Source organism: Hippoglossus hippoglossus, chromosome 17 (genome assembly GCF_009819705.1).
Source record: "Hippoglossus hippoglossus isolate fHipHip1 chromosome 17, fHipHip1.pri, whole genome shotgun sequence".
Classification (NCBI taxonomy): Eukaryota; Metazoa; Chordata; class Actinopteri; order Pleuronectiformes; family Pleuronectidae; genus Hippoglossus; species Hippoglossus hippoglossus.
The window spans coordinates 17,826,829-17,846,159 of record NC_047167.1 but is presented as its reverse complement, the minus strand read 5'-3'; the positions used below and the strand labels follow the sequence as shown (position 1 = coordinate 17,846,159).

The window sequence follows — 19,331 nt, the reverse complement described above, 5'->3', positions numbered from 1 at the left end:
TTAGTCTAGCAAATACATGTAAAGAAGTTTAGTTGACCCCAGTAATTAGCATGTAAGTATGTTTACACTTTTCAATCAGTGTCAGAGAAATGTTTTTTAAAGCAGAGAATATGCCAGAGCTGTTTTTCTGAAGTACTTTAGATTGCAAAGTTTGGATGAAAAACATGACCATTGAATATTTGTAGTACATTGAGTTACAGGTAGAAGCTTTGAAGGATTTAACAGTTTAAGGGATGAACATGAATAGATTAATTACCGCTTTTTCCGTTCACCTTCAGCTGCATCCTCAACCCAGACAAGGATAAATAATGAGAAAAATAAAACACTTAGCAAAGTAAATAGAGTAACTCAGCCGTTCTTGACGTGCACGGCCGTCACGACTTGGAAACCAATTGAAATCGCTCTGATAAGAAAAGTCAATGTTATTAAGTTAATCTCAGTCAATCTCTTTGTCATTCAGCAGTCGTGACCTCAACCACGACTGAATCCTGCACAGGAAATACCGACGTGTCACAGGAACACCATAGACAAGCATCTTTATTAGGACAAGTAGAATGTTTCACAGGTTACAGACTTAAATAACTCGCAGTTTTGTACATTATCACAGACATAAAGTTGGACTTCAATCACCACACATCACTGAGCCGAGGGGGCCACGTCACGAAACACGACAGTCAAATCAGGTAACATCGAGGATCATTGGAGCTGGAGCAGGAAACCACGTGGTTCTGATTTTCAAATCGTTACACAAAACGAGCTGAAGACGATCAAAACGGTCAACGCACACACTCATCCACACAAGAATACACAAACACACGTGCACAGTTCAGCTTCGATCCCCGGTCGGAGCTTGCTGCTGGTCGCTGGACTGGAGCTGTCGTCCGAGGTACTCCCTGAAACAGAAAGACACAGATTCGACTTTTCACTTCCAATATTCACACTACTCCTGAATTTGAATTTCATTAGAGTGTAGAATAGAGCCTTTAATGTCCTTTAAAGGAGACGCATGATGCTTTTTAAAAATGTTTCTTTCCTCTAGGTTATTGTACAAGTTTTGTTTACAAGTGTCCGTCCGATACTTCCTGGGTATCATGATGCCATGTCAATTTCCATTGGTTGTAATCATGGCCTTAAAGATCAGTTTTAAGTTTAAAGTGAGCTTGTGGTTTCCAGAAAGACTCTCCTGCTCATTCTGACCCAGACATGATGACATTTTAAATACTAAAACATACCACAATTCTGAAAGGTCACAGATCTTCTTCTTCATGCTTTTTTCTTGGCAGTAACATTTTCAGACTTGCCATCATGACACTCACCTTAATGCTAACAGAAATATCAAATGCCTCTCAGAACCCCAAACATTGAAAAGGCTGGAAAGAACTTCTGAGGATAGAAATAATGTCTTCCTTAAAAAATAAACGCTAAGATCCGTGACTGCTAATAAACATCATACGCTTTTTTGTTCTGTTTTTCTACAGATCAACAAATAGGAGCAAAAGTATGAATCCCAGCAGCGGGTTGATAACAGCACAATATACAGGAGTCAGTGAAAAAAAAAAGCACTTTTCAAATTCTTAGTCTCTGAACCTTTCTGCATATTTTCCTTTTTCTTTTCAGGTCCCTCCACCTCAAAAGACCAAATATTGCTCATCAGTGATCTGCACGCCAGTTTTTTGATTCTTTGTTGACTGCTGAGCCCAAGCTGATGGATTTATAACACAACATCAAAGCAGGTACAGACTGTAAATCGTTTTTCAAAAGTCAAATCTGTGCATTTCACTTTTGTGGAACAACATCCTTGCACCTGCTCTGGATCAATTCAAATCTATCAAACAGCAGCTTTTAAGCCTCCGTCGCCTCTTCCTTTGAAGTATTTACTCAGTGTTTCAGCTTTTAAGAGGAAACAAAAAGAAATCCTCCACCATCACAAATCTCCACACTTCCCTAGAGCTGTCAGTGATAACCTTTAGCTGGGCTGCAAATAGCAGCTGTATGTTGATTCAGAGAATAGCCAGCGAGCTAATAAAAGCAGATGGCAATAAGTGGAAGGATAAGCCAGAGTTGTGTCGTAAATGTTCTGCAGACGGGAGCTGTCTGATGCACGTAGCTGAATAAACTAATACCTACACTGCAACACAAGTCCTGGGGGAGAAACATGAGGAAATAAATACTTAATGAATAAAGCAAAGTTTGGGCCTTTTATTTATTTATTCATTTTCAATTAGACTGAGGTGCAACAGAAAATTATCAGGTTATACTGTTATAAAAAAAGATGGTAGCAGCTAATGAAAGGTGATGATAAATACCTAATTTACAATAAAGCTCATTTTTACCTAGTCTTTGCACAGGAAGGTGCTAAAGGTGCGAGTTACATTATCACATCGTTGAAAGCAACAACACAAATAAACGCTGTAATTTCAATCTGCTGAAATGCTGCACTCCAGGTCTGTTTTCTCCTGTTTTCACCTGACGGCACATTTCAGGATATTACTCATTTGGGAAACTATTTTGTCCGAAGCAAAAAATACAAATTCAAACCAAGGTTCAAACACAACACACATTATTTTGCAATACACTTCTATTTTTGTACTTTCTTCTTTTCCATTTGTACTGTTCCGATTCTTTGAGCTGACTGTGTGTCGATAATCACCCTTTTCATTTCACATCATTTCATCTTCCTGTTTGGCAGATATTAGATGAGATGGAACAACTTCTTCCTAACATCCTTGATTTAAAAAGACCTGAGAAAGACATTGTGTTTGAATGGTTTGATATTGCTGCTTCAAATATTCCCCGCAGTGCGTCCTTGTAACGAGCATGACACACTTTGCACATATGAGAAGCTGTGATAACTCTAATGTAAGAATAAAAATAACAACCATGTTATCTAGGAAATATGCAGCACTCAATCAACAGCACATTCTCTTCATGACAGTTTCACTAAAGGTTGACAAGAGCAATATAAGTTCACACGGAATTCACATCGCATCTCAATGTGTGATTTATAATGTATTTTAGAACCTGACTGATTCATTAGCTATAACCAATATAAATAGGTTGAAATGAACCTTTCACAGACAAATTGATTCAGCGCTTATAATTGCTAATATGAAAACTTACAGAAGAGATGTGCATTTGTTTACATTTTCACATGTAAAATATCCAGTTATTTTAAATGTATCTTTAAAAAATATTTTCAGAATTTATATATTCTGTAAAATCTGTTTTATTATATATTTGTGTGTCTATATCGATCAGGCTGTAGTGTATTTGACTATTTTAGCCTTAAAACGTCAGGCTGTTAATATCTGATGGGCTTAAAGTATATAACTGTCACTCTGCAGCTGAATGGCAAAGAAATAGTCATTCATCACTTATTGGATCTGAAAGCACCTAAGAAAAACAATAAGGACTTAACGAAGCAGACTAAAGTGCACATGGATAAAATAACTGTAGTTTTTCCAGTTCACACATTCATCTGTGCTGTTGTCATGACAGCGGGGCCGGGGACCTTCAGTCAGCACAATGAGAAGATCTTGTGGAAACAGTAACAACATGGGAGCTCCCTTCAGGTGATGTGGGTGTTGTGAGCGGTTTGAAAACATCGGCCACTTTGCTGAGAAATGGAGACCTCGGCTTTTTAAGAACACGAGTGCCGATCGATATCATCTCGTTCTGCAACGGCATTCGCATATTTGTGTCGTGATGCAGCACGCAGGCAGCAGGCTATTCACTGGGAGATGACACAACCCCGCTCCACATAACAGTTCAGGTCAAGGTGAGCAAACGAGTGGAAAACTAAGAAGAACAATAACCCTCAGTGTTTTTCACGTTTGTCTCTTTAAAAGCTGATATATTAACACATCAGAATGGCTCATGTACGGCATGTTGTCACCAGCAGTTCATCACAGTGCGTGGACGAATATGATATAGATGTTAAAGAAAATACAAGAAGTGAAAGTGTTTAGATGTGATTTGTGTGCTGGGTTTTTAAAACGAAACACAGTTGCATTAATGAAGCTAAATGAAGAAACCTGGGATGGATTAAATATCTGTTTTCATGCTAAATCAAAGTAACTCAAGTATAAAGGTGTGTTCGATGACAGTACTCCTGTTCTCTTGCTTTTATTCACCAGAAGAAAATGCAGGTATATAAATCAGAAAATGATTTAATTCTCTTGTAGATAAAAAAAAAAAAAAAAATCTCATGGATCTGAAGTTACAGAGTTAAAGTTGAGAGGGAAAATACATATTGCTTTCTAATGCAACTCTTTTCAAGTTGAGAACCTTTTTAATCCCAGCAAATTAGATTTTATTCTTATTTTATTTTATTTAATTTTTACTATTGGTATTTTTATGTATTGCGTGTTGCTGTCTTCTTGTTGCACTTTTTATTTTGTGAAGCACTCTGAATGAATGTCACATCTTAATTTCTTTTCCTCAGTAACCAATACCAACACTGAAAACCCCTTTGTGTTCTAGTGGATAAATACTGCTCACACTTCAGTGAAAAACCTGTGTGCATGGAATCACTTAGATGGGAAGCAGCACTACACTCCGATATTACACACAAAGCCTCAATCCACAGTTGCTCAGGGAGTCGAGTGTGTTTTAGATAGCGGCAGCAAAACCAACACATTTTCACTTGTTGCTTGTTGATTTTTAGTGTTTCCAAGCAATCCAGTGGACAGAAAAGACACAAAAGAGGATGGTTACTCGAGTGTTCTGATCGAGAGAATCAAAATTGGTGGAGTGGTGAAGACAAAGTATTGATTGGTCAGTAAAAGAAAAGCGTGTAGAGTTTGCAACGCGGCTGGTGAGGAGTTTCATTAGAGGGTATTTGAGAATACCTCAGCTTTTACACATACAAATTAAATAACAAGGATATTTTGATAAGGATCCTTCATATTTAGTTATGAAAGAACAGTAACCGCAGATACAGACATTTTACAGCTGATAAATGAACGTTTACCTCCATCGTATATGTAGCTATAGCAATTAACTGCTTAGCGAACATGGACTTGGATTCAAAGTCACCGCTAAGCTAAGCACCTGCTGAGTATAACTTCATATTTATCGACAAGAAAGTAGAATCAATCTTCTCATCTAAATCTTAGAAAAGGGAATAACCACATTTCCAAAAATGTCTAACTATAGAATGTTAGACATGTCTTAAAATAACAAAGATTTAAATTCTAATGTAACAACCACCATTGTATTTTAAACCTCTGTAAAGTGTCTTGGAGCATTGTTAAAAGCACTACACGGATAAATTGTAGTACTGCTTTTGTTATTGTATATAAACGTTTCAGGATTCGTATGTTCTGCTCGATTTGAGGACACAGACTGAGCTGGAGTGACATCTCAACAAATCGGCTGTTAGCTTTAATCCAACTGATTGTTCTCATCAGTACTGAGTCCACGGAGCGCTGCTCATATTCAACCCAAGCAGACGTCTAATCAGCCCAAATCAATGACATTATCTGTGATTGTGTGCAGAGCTGTTGATCATCAGTATGTAAATGCAGGGTATTGATATTTCCCTCTCAAAAGGTATGTGTCCACTGAGGGAGAGCTTTCCTCATGGCACTGTACGGATGAGGAGTAGTTTCCCTCCAACAGAAAATTGTATAAATGAGGTTTAATGGGTTCATACCAGTTGTGGACCATCAGCTTCTGCACAGCCAACAGGGCGTTGTAACGGACCAGCTGGTCCTCGTGGTGCATGTGATTCATCACCAGTTGTTTTCCACCCAGCTGCTCGATCACCCTGAAATGGGAGGAATAAAAGGCATTATGGGTGACAGCCTTTAATTCACACAGAAAAAAAAAGGTCCTATTTTCCTCATTCGGTTTGGTCCAGCATCAGGTAATTTAATCCAGTCCCTGAAATGTTCTATGTATTTTATGAAAGGTCACCGGCCTTGAAAAAGGATGTCGTGCTTTGAAAGGAGGGAACAGGCCTTTATGAGGCAGTGCTTGTGGTAATTCAGTAAATGGTCTGAAAGTAGGGGAAAGTACATGCATTGGTACTGTTACATTCTTTGGGCCAACTGAGTGTAATCATCATTATAGGGCTGGACATGGGGGAATAACGACCCTGAGATTGTGACAACAGGTAAAAAGTGTTGATACAATGAGAAGGAAAACCATTAATGATCTGTCACTCACACAGATTCACAGGCCTAAAGAATATGTATGGAGAGGATGAGGGAAGTCTCTTTATTTTACCAAACATGGTCATCTTCAGACACACATAGGACAATGGATATTGTAAAAACGGCCAGAAACATGGAACACATTTTTTAGATCACCTGTTAATGTCTCACATAACACACACTGTTGTAAATAGAGTAAATAAAGATGGATGTGACACACAAGCTCTGCCAATAATGAGTCAGTCTCAGCTGTCAATCATAATGTTTCAACCCATTTTCATAGCATCAAATAACCAATTAAAACCATTTTTAAAAAGTGCACTTGAACAATCAGTGTGATGCAAACTGACTAAAATGACAGAAACAATATTTGAGAAGAATCTATTTAAAGTCTATTTTTGACTTTTTAGTTTGGTCCTTGTCCCATCCACTAACATGGAGGAGAAAGGGTTTGTGACCAATACTGTAGCCAGCCACCAGGTGGCGATCGAGATGCATCGGCATCCCTTTTAGGGAGCTGTCATGTCGTCCATCTTTATGTATAGTCGGTCTCGCATAGTTAAACTTTTGTGTTGTAAAATATGTTTTATGTAAATATTTGTATGGTTGATGATCAAATAAATACAAAAAAGAAGAATACATATCAAACCTCAACTCTAGACCTACTTAAGAAAAGATTATATATATATTTTGACATAATTATACCCAAAGGCCTCAGGGAAATTGAATCTGTTGAAGCACATGTAAGTGGTGCTGCTCACTCTTACAGGACTGTACCACATGCGATTTCATATTATTCTGAAAGAGAAAGTATCTTTAAGACTGATTTGGTCTTCAATGAAAAATGTCTCACCGTTTGCCACGTGGGTAATGTCGCACATACTCTCCAACGTCGTGAGCCGCAACTGCTATGACTTGAGGATCATCGGACACCTCCAACAGCCTCGTCAAGATCCTATTGAAGATAGGCAGACAAAAGGAGAGGCATTTAAATGGTGAGGTCTGTCTGCGTCAAAAGAAAAGATGATGTGCTCTGAAAATTATACAATTCTCAGATGCTCCCCGGCAACTACTTCACTGAAAAAAGATTAATGAATGCAATTGATTAGCTGAGATTCTTTGTCTCTTAAGTGCTGGTGGAAGTACAAATGCACAGATTGCTCAGTAAATCAAGACTAATGTTCTTTTCAAACAGAGATTAAACCTAAACTCTAATCGAAGAAAATGACAAACAAGGATCCTCTGAAAAAGGGAAACCTTGGGATTCTAAGTGAGACAAAGCGAGGATGAGATTTAGGGAAAGAGACAAAAAGAAATTGAGGGTAATTTAAGACGGGGATGTCGTCTGAATTCAAAGAGGAAGGTGATGAGACAACAAGACGGATAAATCAGGTTTTTTACTTTATAGATTGCTGGTAAAAATATGTTCAGATAAGAAAACCCCAACTGCATTTGACATTAGCCAATCTGTCAAAACTCAGATTTTAAAACATTAATTAAATTATTTATTATGTTGTTAAAAATTGGTTGTAGAAAATAAAAAGCCTTGCTACAGAATCTGCTCTATCTTACTTGAGCAGCTCGTAGTTCTTCTCGTTCAAACGGACGGCATTTTCACGCCAGAACTTCTCAGACTTGTGGACAGGACTCCATTCCAGGCGTCCGGACTTGAGTTCAGAGCTGTACTCATCGAATGAGCTGTAGATGAAAAAGAGATAGAACATTCAAAGGATTTTCAATAAAGAGAAGAGCACAGTCCAAGGAGCATCATAGTTTTTTGTTCCTCGGAAAAAGAGGAAATGCCATCTGCTCCCCGATCATTCACAATTTACAGAAAAATGTTTTTAGGAAAGAAATTGGCCTCATATGAAAGTGACAGATTCATGTTTAGAACTATAATATATGTAATTATTTTTTAAATACTAAATAAATAGTCTGGAGTGATTATTCGTGCCATGGAGTCCACTCGGTACCTCAGATCCTGCACGCTCTCTCCCAGCTTCTCCAGCAGGAATTTAATGTCCTCCGTGATGTCCTCGTCATCATACTTCTGCTGCTCAAGGTTCTCAAGCTGCTTCAGCACCTTGCACTGAATCATGGCCAAAGCGTACTCCTGACGAGTCTCCCGCTCGGACGACTTCTCGAGGAGATTCTGTCAGAGAACAGGAGCACAGAGAACAGTTATTTGATGAGTTATTTATCGTAGGTGATCAGTCTGTTTGAAGAATTAGATATTCACTACTTCAATCAATCAGAGAATAAATAAGTAAATAGTCAGTTGAAAGGATCCAGTCTGAATGGAAAACTGGATGTTAAATATCTACGGTTTAGCACTGTAACAATCAAACAATTTGAAAATGCAAGCTTTACCCTGTGCGACATTATGGTGAGAAATGCTCATTATTTTCTTTTTTGCTGTCGACTAAATTAATTTATAAATAACAAACATGTCAAATAAGAATATAAAAAATGATGCATTGAAACATTAAAAGTTTTTTTCAGTTTCACTTTAAATTATTCTATGAAATAAAAATGAGTTATTTGGCCTTGACAACATAACTACTTACCATGAGGAAATAAAAATATCAGTGTACTGTTTATGCTGTGGTTACTCTAATGTTTACGCGATTGAAGACAATACTGCTGCCTGGTAATGTTAATCCAAACAACCGATTTCCAGTATGTATGTCTATCACCATATACAATATATACAGTGAGAAAAGCTTTTATTCATATTACACACTCCTAACGTTTATTTACATGACTGATATGTAAACAGACACACGAGCTATGAATTTCCACCGGGGCAGATCAACCATAGTGATAAACTGGTGAGTGAGCTGTGAAGGAGATGAGTGCAGAGCTGTAACAAGAACACGATGTTCAAGTATTGTAAAAGCTTTAGAGTCAGGATCCCTGGACAAAGTCCCAGAAACTCTGAAAATTCCAGTGGCAAAACTTTGGAGTGACACTAAAGTGGCGTCAGACCCAGACTGATCCTCTGATTGAACCCTTTCAGCCTGCATTCAGGGCAGAGCTGCAGCGGACTACAAATATCTTCTTTTCTAAAAAGAGCCTGTTGTTTGTTCACAGTATCTGACTCAAGTAGAGCAAACAGTGCCAATAAAAGTTTAGAATCCGTCTATCTTTGACGGGATGTGTGTGAAAACAAGTGGGATGTTTTCAGGAGCAGGATTGGATAGTTTTTTCAAACAACTGGAACAACATTAAGTACCAGCATTAGAATGGGGGCGAACACATCATAAACACTTCAGTACTGCCTTTGACGATGTGTTTAAAGACTTCCAGATGGTCTGGATAATTTAAGTCTGTTTTTGGTCCCCTGGGCTGAGCAGAATCATTTGCATAATTAGGACATTTGGGAAAAATAGCAACATGCAAAACAATGGTGAAAATATTCAAAAATGTTTGATTGATTACAGCTTCTTTAAAATCGACATGACAACTTTGTGTTTACGTAGCTCTCCCCTTCTCTATGTCAGGCACACACACACGTTGTGAGGTAAGTTTGGTGTTGAAGAGTTTCAGGGTTTCCCTTTGTTGCTTTGTTATTAGCGGTGACCTCGCCGTCAATTAATTTCAAAATGCTAAGTGGTATTCTACAAAATGCACATTTTCTTTATCAGTATCCTATCCTGCATCAGTAAGTGCAAGAATTTAAGTTTTAGTTTGATGGTTCTGAGTTTTGCCAGAAAAGGACTTTTAGACCAGTGCTTTCCAGACTTGGCCAACACAGCAATTAATCCTTTTTCATACATGTTCATACAGCATGTGTTCTTCTTCTGTGACAAATGTTTCTATCAGTTGCTCTAACAACTGTTATTTTCTGACCACTGATTACCTGGATACATAGTTGGAAAAGTTATGTAACTGCACATTGAAGATAATTAATATAATTCTTTCAATTTATACATCTGGAAGACGAACATGAAATGTCCCTTATATGTAAATGCTACCTTGTTTTTCTGAGGTAAATTGTTAAACAAAATACACAGTAAAATATGAGAAATCCTGCGGAACCCTTGGGAACCACTGGTTTTAACCAAGCACCACAATAAATAATTTTCAGTGTGAAAATGGCATTTAAGCAAAACACTGAACTTCTGAAAAATTCTCCACATACCCTGAAGGCAGCCAGGATGATTCGGGTGACCTTCTCCTTGACAGACTCCTGGAGGATGTCGGACAGGGCTGGCACCACGTTGTAGCGTCTCAACTGCTCACAGAGCTGAGGACTGTAGGCCAGGAGCCAAACACAGAAGATCATCTGGTACTGGAGCTGGAAGCCGCACTTGTTGCTCAGCACCGCTGTGATGCTTAAACAGAAAAACAAAAATCATATGAATAAAACAAAAAAGGGAAAAGTGCTATGAAGGACATCTTCATCTACCACCTGTTCACTAATAGAGGAGCTTTCAGAGCGACGTGCCTACATGCTGCTTATCCATTATCTCTGATAATGGATGAAAATTAAATGTTCAGACAGTCTTTGGAGCAACGGACAAGTTGCTCAAAATACAGAGACCAGTACTAATAACTACAGCGAGTCATGCATTTGCAGAAATAGCTGGTAAGTGCAGAGATGGGCAATAATTATCTGATCCAAATTATGAAGTAGGGACAGTTTTACATAGGTGGATTTTAAAGGTGGATTTGATTTGTTTTTTTTGGGCCAGTTACATAAAAAATAAAAGTGGTGTAAAATAGAGAACATTCAAACTGTACAGTGGATTTTAAAGATTTAATGTAGTTAATAAATTATTTTATGTATAAGTTATCCAGTATGAGTCAAGTCAGAGCCATGCTGAGAGCTCAGAACATTTAATTGGACTCACATTACCCTTTAAATTTTATTTGATTCCATCAGGTTGGTGATTTCACCATGATAGTAGTGGCACTCACTGATACATGAGGGGCTTTTTTTTTTTTTTTTTTTTACAATAGATTATTTAATGAATAATGATGCAATAACACTGAGTACTAACACTGGTAACTCTTCAAATAGGTTAGATTTACATTGATATGTTGCTAATTTACTGAGAGCTGACAGATCTAAAACTATTGCAATCAATAAGTTATCTATATTTGAGGATATGGTAAATGCCAGTCATATTATTTAAATACCAGAGCATGAATAACAAATGTATTTATATCGAATCATTAACATATTTGATTGTTGAGTTACAGGTTTTAAAATATATATATATTTTCAGATAGCAAAGGTAAAGTTCATAAGGAGTCTTTACTCACCAGTTGACCCCATCAGCCTCCACCCAGGAAAACCTATACTCATTCACCCTCAGCATCAGCTGAAGGCACCCAGCCACACACTGGACATACTGAGAGCTCTGAAAAGGACAGAGGCAAACATCTGCTCAAACAGAGGTGGGAGCCTTAGCTGCGCAATTAGGAAAACAAACAAAATGTTAGAAGGTCAAGTACAATCAATGCAGCTCTGAAACACTGAGTAGTTGACAAGCAGAGACAGCACATGGAAGAACACCAGTCCAAAACTTGCATTACCATCAGCTATCAAACCTGAGGCCTTGCACATGCAGTCTATCGACTATACACATGAACACATGCTAGATCACGGACTCAGTAGTACAATACAGAGCAATAGCAGGGAAAAGTGTCTCATCACACCTGAGCAGAACAATGTAAATTGAGATTAGAGTGGAGGAAGCTGAGAGGAGAAAATAGATTGTATTAATCTGTTAATTTGAAAAGGGTGAAAAGCAAAGAAGTCCAGCAGGAGGAACGGGCAACAGTGAGGACAGAGGAGTGGCGGAGCAGAGGTTACCTGGTTGAAAATGATAAAGATGATTGTCAGTTATTAGTTATTAGAGTACATTTCTCAGAATAATTTAACTATGCTTGACACAGTATGGGGTATAAAATGGTAGGATGCTGCTGCTGTGCAAATGTTGATCCAATTTCATATTAACCTTGTTATCCTAATTTACAGCAAAAGCTGTGTTCGTCATGCGCTTTCAGCATAAAGGTGAAGAGGCTTACAACATGCAATTTTGTACAGCTGCAAACAACCAGTGGCAGCAAACACCATGCTGGTCTCCATCTTTCTACAAGTATTGATGACAAACTCGAGTGCAAGAGCAGGATGACAGAGAAAAAGCGGGGAAAGAACAGAAGTGAAAGTCCAGTGACAGCTGAAACGTTGCGGCTTGCACAGATCCTGCCTTTTTTCATCCTCCTGGAAGCCCCAGGTTGACCGAAGATGCACTTCACTTATACTCACTTCACTGGGGGAAATTGTTCCTGCTCCTGAGCTTGTTTCTGGACCTGTACCATGTAGGTTCTAATGAGAGATAAGCAAAAGAACAGGGGCAGAAATGTTCACAGTTGGAGGTGAGTTACTGTGTCACTGGAACAACACAGCTTGTGCTGCAAGTTTGACCACAAATGCAATTCAGAGACAGCGGCTGCTGAGTGATTTGCTGCTTGGCTGTTGAAGAGATTAATAAATATTAAACACAATTATAAGAAGCAGTTTAGGTTTAGCTGCCCAGTGTTTGGTGCACACGTCTGCCATTGCAAAGCCAGGACCTACAGTGCAAACTTTATTGGACCATCTCAAAATCTAACAAGCCAGCTCAAATCAATGCGATTCCATACATTATACTAAGTCAGACAATGTTTACAGGGACAGATATTAGAAGTTATCTTATATAGAGAATAAGACTCTTTAAAAATAAATGTAACTCCATTAGAAAGAGGTAGCCACATTTTTAAGAAGCTGATGTCCCGATATCTAAGAAAAGAAAGACCCATGATATGATGAATTTAAGAGGAGAAACAGAGAAGTTACAGTATATTACATACACACTTATACAACTACTACTAATTACACCGTACTGTAATAGACTGTTGTTAGTTTAATAAAACAGAAGGAAAACACAATTTTCTGTCAAAGAAAAGGTACCATAAAACAAGAAAAACATGAACAGTTAGACTTTATGTGTATTCTGTATTTTTACCTGTGAACTGAGCTGACTTTTTATCCAGTTGAAATAGTAGTTCAGATCACTTCCCTCCATCAGATCACGGCCCCACGCAGCCAGCTTCGCGATGATCCTTGCAGCCTAATATAAGAGGGACATTTCAAAGTCATGTTGCTTTGACTGAACAGTCTACCAACAGTTGACATTTGAAATCTGCAATTTAACACTTCAGCTTAAGTACTAATGTGTCCTGTGATGAGACAGGAACAAAGTCATTTCTCCAATTTCCTCCTCCCCAGGAGAAGATGAGTATTGAGGCTGTAGAAGATTGAGCAACATTGTTGGAGTGACTGTCGTGTAGTGTCACATAGTTTGGGTCACATTATGTCCACCTGCTGGATGCCATCTTGCTGATATTCTTAATTAGGCCCTATCATAGAACTCAGTATGTCGTGTGGTGGTCATCCGTTATCTTTTTTAAGGGTTTCTGGCAAGAATCATTACATTAATTGCCTGTTCTCAGGGAAAAGTGGGTACGGTTGCTTTGTGAGGACTAATTTATGCCTTGCTATGATTAGAAGCAGAAGCAGTCTGTGAAGAATCCATGGCTGTGAAGCATTTAATGGAATACAACCTTTTATCTGGAAAAATAAGATCAGGGCGCTGTGATAATGCTTAATTAGCTTATGTCAGCAACTACAAATACCACACTGTGCTGAGGATTTAGCATGGACGAGGCTTGTTTTCCCAACGTTGTTCACTTCGATTACCACTCTGCAGTTGTATGCCTTCACCAGCCACTCAAGTTGGAGGAAACATGATCACAACCTCCCCTTTTATTCCTGAGTCATGATTTTGAATAAGAAACTTTGCACAATATCATGATGTCAAAAACGAAGTTGACCTTTTGGATGTGAATGAGAGAAAAGGGAACATTTTTTGCTAATTTTGAAGATACTCCCTCAAGGCTTTCTTGAGATATAGTGTTCAATAAAGTGGGATGGACACATGAAGCAGAAATCTACTGCCTCACAGCTTTTGCCATTGCGGACTGACATCATCCATTAACTCACCATGTGGACAGTAAAAAGGTCCTGACGATTGAGCATGGGAAGGAAATATGACCAGGCGGTGTTCTTCGTCTTTTTGGCGTAGTCAAAGAAGATGTTCACCCTCTGATGGTTCTCCTGAGAGACAGTTGAAATACAATATTGGATGAGTTCTTGGATATAAATGAATTGACTGCATCGCACATAATCCATCTTTACAAGCAAATGATTGAGTATTTTGAGAGACAAAATAAATTGGCAGATGCTAATTAGACAGTGATTATCACAGAAGTCAAGAAGTAAAATCAGTCACAGTCTGGTGTCTTGATGAAAGGCACATTACATCATCCACCGGTTAATTTAAGAAAACAACAATCATAATAAATCAACAGTGCAGACATGCTGACATTAGTTGTTGATTTTACATGAGGGAAAATGTTTGACAACATAGCTTTATGTTGAGCTAAAGCAAATAATTTTCTATGAGTAGCCTGGTCTGCCTGACTTAATTAAAAAGTAAAAAGTGTATCTCTTTATACACATTTCTATTTCACACATTCTAAATACTTTTCCAGAGCAGGTATGTCTGCAAAGGCACCACCAAGTTTCAACATTCTGCCCTGTCATTGCTACTGACATCAGAGAAGATGTTTGAATGCACACAAAACTTAAATCAAAACTCTTGGTGGGAGTGAAACGATGTGATCTATATATGAACATGCATGTCCTATATGTCCAAAGTCAGCGGGTCTGTCTGTGTACCTGCAGGGTGTCATCAATCAGAGTCAGGATGTATTGGACTGTCTGCTCCTTGGAGATGTGGGCCATCAGGTTCAGAAAGGTCTTGGCACACTGAGAAAAAGCAAAACAGACATTCAGTAACTCAGAGAGACACAATAGCTCCTGTGTCTAATGACATGTTGAACACACTGCTTATATTCTGTGCAGTTGAAGTGCAGGCCCTCATACCTGATGTCCCTCATTGGTCAGAATGACCTGTTTCTCCTCAGAGTGGGCCACTTCAAACTTTTTGATGAACTCGCAGTCCTCTGCTGAAATCATCTGACTCCTAAAGGAAATGAGATTGAGATACAAACATTTTAGCACAAGCTACTATGAATTGTGCACTAATGTGTACAAAGTACTGGAGCAAGACATTACATACATGTACTACTGATCCTCATACTGAGGAATTGTCACTAGCATGCTGCTTCTAATTGAAAGAGAAGCTTGCACAATAATGGTAGTTAACCTGCAAATACCACATGTTCTAGTTAAGGCAAAACACACAATGGATGGTCCATGAAGACAGGATTTTATTGTTGGTCATCGCACAGCCATAAGAAATGAAAGAAGGAATCAAGTAATAGGATAATACTTGTAGGGGTGATAATATGAGTCATAAGTCAGATCTACTGCATTAAAACACACAGGCTCAAAAAGGGAAGTATCACTCGAGACAGTGAATCACACTAGAGGAACAAGAGTAGAGCAGATTTTAGATTCGCACACTGCTCTCTGACAGATTGATGCATGAGAGCTTTACTTGTCTTTAAAAATTCTGACTTAACTAATACAATATGACGATGCAAATTGTTCAGGAGAGTGTAAACAACAACAACTTCTAGTATGACCTCAATTACAAACATTAAATATGATTGTTACCTTTCTTATAGTGGTAACAAAAGCAGAAAATAGGCAGTTGTATTAAGATAAGATAAGATAAGCTTTATTGTTCCAGTGGGGGAATTGCCTTGGACCACAGTGTCACAGCAATAGAATAACATAATCAAATACATTCATCCTTCACACACTTTTGTACATAGTTAAAATGTCCATATAATGAAATATAAAAGAGTGGTCAACGAGGGGGATGAACATAAACGTTATTTCATTATTTCAGCCTAGGTGGTGTTCAGGGCGAAAGGACAGTGAAATAAAGGGGTGTTTGAAAAGGGGAGGCTTCTACCATCTGCCTGAGGAGAGGAGCTGATACTCGGAGGGAGGATATGTGTTGTGTCCTTGATTATATTTGGGGCCATGTCTTGATTATAGTTTTTTCATCTGGACCTTAGGCTGCACAGTATTACATCGAGTTAGATTGGACAGGAGAACCCATTAAAGTACCCAGGGTATGTGAACACGATGTGTGGCTGTACTCACTGCAGGTAAGACTGCCAGTTGACCAGGTTGGCCCGCACCTCGGCTGCCTTGGCAGCGATGATGTTTGTGGGGACTGCAGCGTCCACCGCCCCGCGGATATCCATGTTGATACAGATCCACTACACAACACTAGGTGTCCGGATGAAAACACAACAACACCTGGATGGAAACACAACAGTGTCACAACATTAGAGGGCAGTGATGTGTCCTTCCGTGTCGAGGCTTCGAAGCGTGTGTCGAGTAATCCAGGAAGATTTGTGTGAAGCGCGTATCGAGGCTTGTGTTGATGACGTATGTGTTGACGTTGAAAGCCTCGCGAGCCGGCCGTATCACGTGACTGAGTCAGGAAATGGGTTCGCACTTTCCCTTTTGACCCCGCCATTGTATCATAAAGACAGACACCATATTAATAAGTTCATAGTTTACGTATTGGCATCACAAACATCATTTATTCAATTCAAAGCGTCACACACCAAAGCCATGGTGTCATTATAATCACTGCCTGTTTTACATTTATTGTCCACTTGATGGCACAGTAGAGCAAATGAAGCCCCATGAAGCTTCGGCCCATGAGTGAACCGATTGGATGGAAAGCTTCACTGCTTCATGAAGCTTCATCTCGCCATCACTAGTGTTTACATCATACTAAAAGGTAGAAACCAGTAGAAAAGGTGCACCGATGTGTTCAGCACTGTTTAGCTAGCAGTTGTTAGCAGTGACAGAGCTAACAGGAAAACAGTCCTGCGCTAAAAACGATCCACCACTAACGCAAAGTAGTTCGACGTGTGGCAGACATGTTGTTCTCTCAAAGAAGTTTAATGGTTTCGTGTTTAGCTCAGCTCACAGACTGGAGCAACAGCTGAAGCTAGAGCCGCTAGCTTCAGGTTAAGCTAGCAGCTAGCTTAACCCAATGTCACGACAGGTAGAGATGCGTCTTCCCGACAGCTGAGATACGGCGACACACGATGACATTAACTCGAATTAAAGTCGTGGACAAAAACAACGTATACGTGAATAAATGTGAAGTTGAAATGACGTGGGCTGAGCGCTTCCTGGCAACAGCTAGCGAAACAAACTGCGTACGCTAACCTGTGCTAGCTGTGCTAACATGGCTTCTCGTCCACTCTGAGTCAGAATGTAAAGCGCTGCAGACGCGATAACTTTACTACGACAACAGAGGTGGACAGCCGACGTGTTTGCTGCACGACACCATGTTACGAGGTGAAGAAGAAGAGGAGTCACTCACCGCGCTAATGTCCCGAGTGAACAGCTGACTGACTACAACAACAGCGTCCGTGTCATGTGCCGGTCACATGCTCAGTGTGAGTTTGACACAAACTGAGGATCCGTGTTCTTGAACTGCTCATAGATCCTGTGAGACCGCTGTTATAACATGTTCAGACATATATGGTGGAAACGACTGAGAACGTGTGTTTAAATATTTAAGATTAAGATTTTACACACAAAATAAAGAATAAGATGTAAAATAAGCTCATAAAATGTGGCTAAATTTAATTTATGAAACTTCCCAACAGTATTGAAATACCACCGACATATTAATGCATCAAAAACATAGACTATAATAGTGTACTAATAATAAACACTAACAAGGCCCCTTTGTGAGGACTAGAGCCATTAATACTTCAAGTACATTTCACTAATAATACACAATCAAATATTTGGCTCGTCTCGGAGCATTTTCACAATGCAGTACTATTTCTTGAAATACTATTTGACACTGAAAGGCTTGCAAACAAGGACAAAAATGTAAAAATAGAAACTGAAGGGCATCAAGGGAATTAAGACATAAAGAAAATCCACCAGTTCGCCTGTATAATAACAAATATGATGATAAATTATGGATCATAAATAAATATATATAACAACGCAGTGCTGTTACTTGAGTAGAGGATCTGAATACTTTTACTAACTATAAGCAGGAGTATCAACATTGTGTGTTGCTCCTTATTTTGTGTCCTTCAAGCAAAATTTCTATATGATGGTGAAAATACACTGATATTATTTCAGGCTACAAAGCAAATTCAATTAATGTCTTAAGCTCTAAAATGCAAATGATTGGACAATAAAGGCTGCATCAACTTTCTCTGCATTAACACATTTGTAACTATAAATAAAGACTACAAAAAAAGACTAAACACAGGAAATGACCTTCAGGTAAACTAAGATTGGAAAGTTGATGCTGTTTAAGTTTTGTCTGAGATGCTTTGGCGAGTTGAGTTAATAATTCAGGAACTCCTTACTCCCTTGTTGCCTTTTAATAATTAACCAACGTTGTCCGAAAACCCAAACAGGGAAAAACTGTGGTTTGTGTTCCGCTGTGAAACATGAAACTGATACAACCAAGCATCTCCTGTCTGTGCCCTTGCTGCCAAACCACAGACAAGACTGCAAATAGGAAAAAAAGTGAAGCAGAAAGGCAGAGTCAACAATGTGATTTCCTGTATGTCATTAATATTTCCTATATTCTTGGCTAGAAAGACGAGAATACACTAAACCTGACCCCGGCCAATCAGTTCCAATCAGCCGTGTTGTCATTTGGTGTTGTGCTTTAACTTTGTGGCTTTGTGACGACGACAGAGAGCTAAAGTCAGTTGATTGCTCACACTGAAGAGCTTTGATCAGCGTGCAATTTGTGACACGAGCAAACATGTCAGAAGCTTCTCAGTCAAATCCCACACCCTCAGTTGCCAGTGCCTCCAATGCGAATGGTGAATAGCGTCAACTGCGGCCATATGTTTCCTCGACAAAGACAGTTTAGCGATGTGTTTTAATCCTTTGTATTACACGGGAGTTCATCAGGAGGCATGTATAATCACAAATGAACCCACGTCTGTCACTAGTTTTTCTCTCCGTCCATCTCACTCAGACACTAAAACCTCCTGGCTTAATCTGGCCTAAGCTGGTGAGGCGCAGTAAAGCACAGAGGAATCAGGATTGCATCCAGTGGGAACATTGTC

At 39.0% G+C, this 19,331-nt stretch overlaps 1 protein-coding gene across 3 annotated transcripts; it reads right to left on the bottom strand.

The window, feature by feature from the left end:
• Positions 1-519: 519 nt before the first annotated feature.
• Positions 520-17,707, bottom strand: LOC117778143 (V-type proton ATPase subunit H). Of its 3 annotated transcripts, none has more exons than XM_034613447.1 (15): positions 17,600-17,707; positions 16,354-16,512; positions 15,160-15,259; positions 14,953-15,042; positions 14,215-14,328; positions 13,178-13,282; positions 12,439-12,498; positions 11,430-11,527; positions 10,303-10,495; positions 8,132-8,310; positions 7,731-7,856; positions 7,012-7,113; positions 5,657-5,770; positions 805-893; positions 520-772 (listed from the first exon to the last, which is right to left on the bottom strand). In XM_034613447.1, the coding sequence occupies exons 2-14, from the start codon at positions 16,455-16,457 to the stop codon at positions 827-829; spliced, it is 1,452 nt and encodes a 483-aa protein (XP_034469338.1). In that variant the 5' UTR covers positions 16,458-16,512; positions 17,600-17,707; the 3' UTR covers positions 520-772; positions 805-826. The 3 variants fall into 3 exon arrangements, with proteins under 3 accessions (XP_034469338.1, XP_034469339.1, XP_034469340.1); XM_034613448.1 differs by having other exon boundaries at positions 17,443-17,605; XM_034613449.1 differs by lacking the exon at positions 12,439-12,498.
• Between the last annotated feature and the right edge of the window lie 1,624 nt (positions 17,708-19,331).

What these genes read in the sequence shown, in the direction of transcription:
- LOC117778143 (XM_034613447.1), bottom strand. Translation starts at nt 16,457, where the DNA reads ATGGATATCCGCGGGGCGGTGGACGCTGCAGTCCCCACAAACATCATC. An exon ending in GAACAATTTCCCCCAGTGAA is followed by an intron (nt 11,528 to 12,438) that starts GTGAGTATAAGT and finishes TGTCCTTTTCAG; the next exon opens with AGCTCTCAGTATGTCCAGTG. An exon ending in TCATCCTGGCTGCCTTCAGG is followed by an intron (nt 8,311 to 10,302) that starts GTATGTGGAGAA and finishes GTTCTCTGACAG; the next exon opens with AATCTCCTCGAGAAGTCGTC.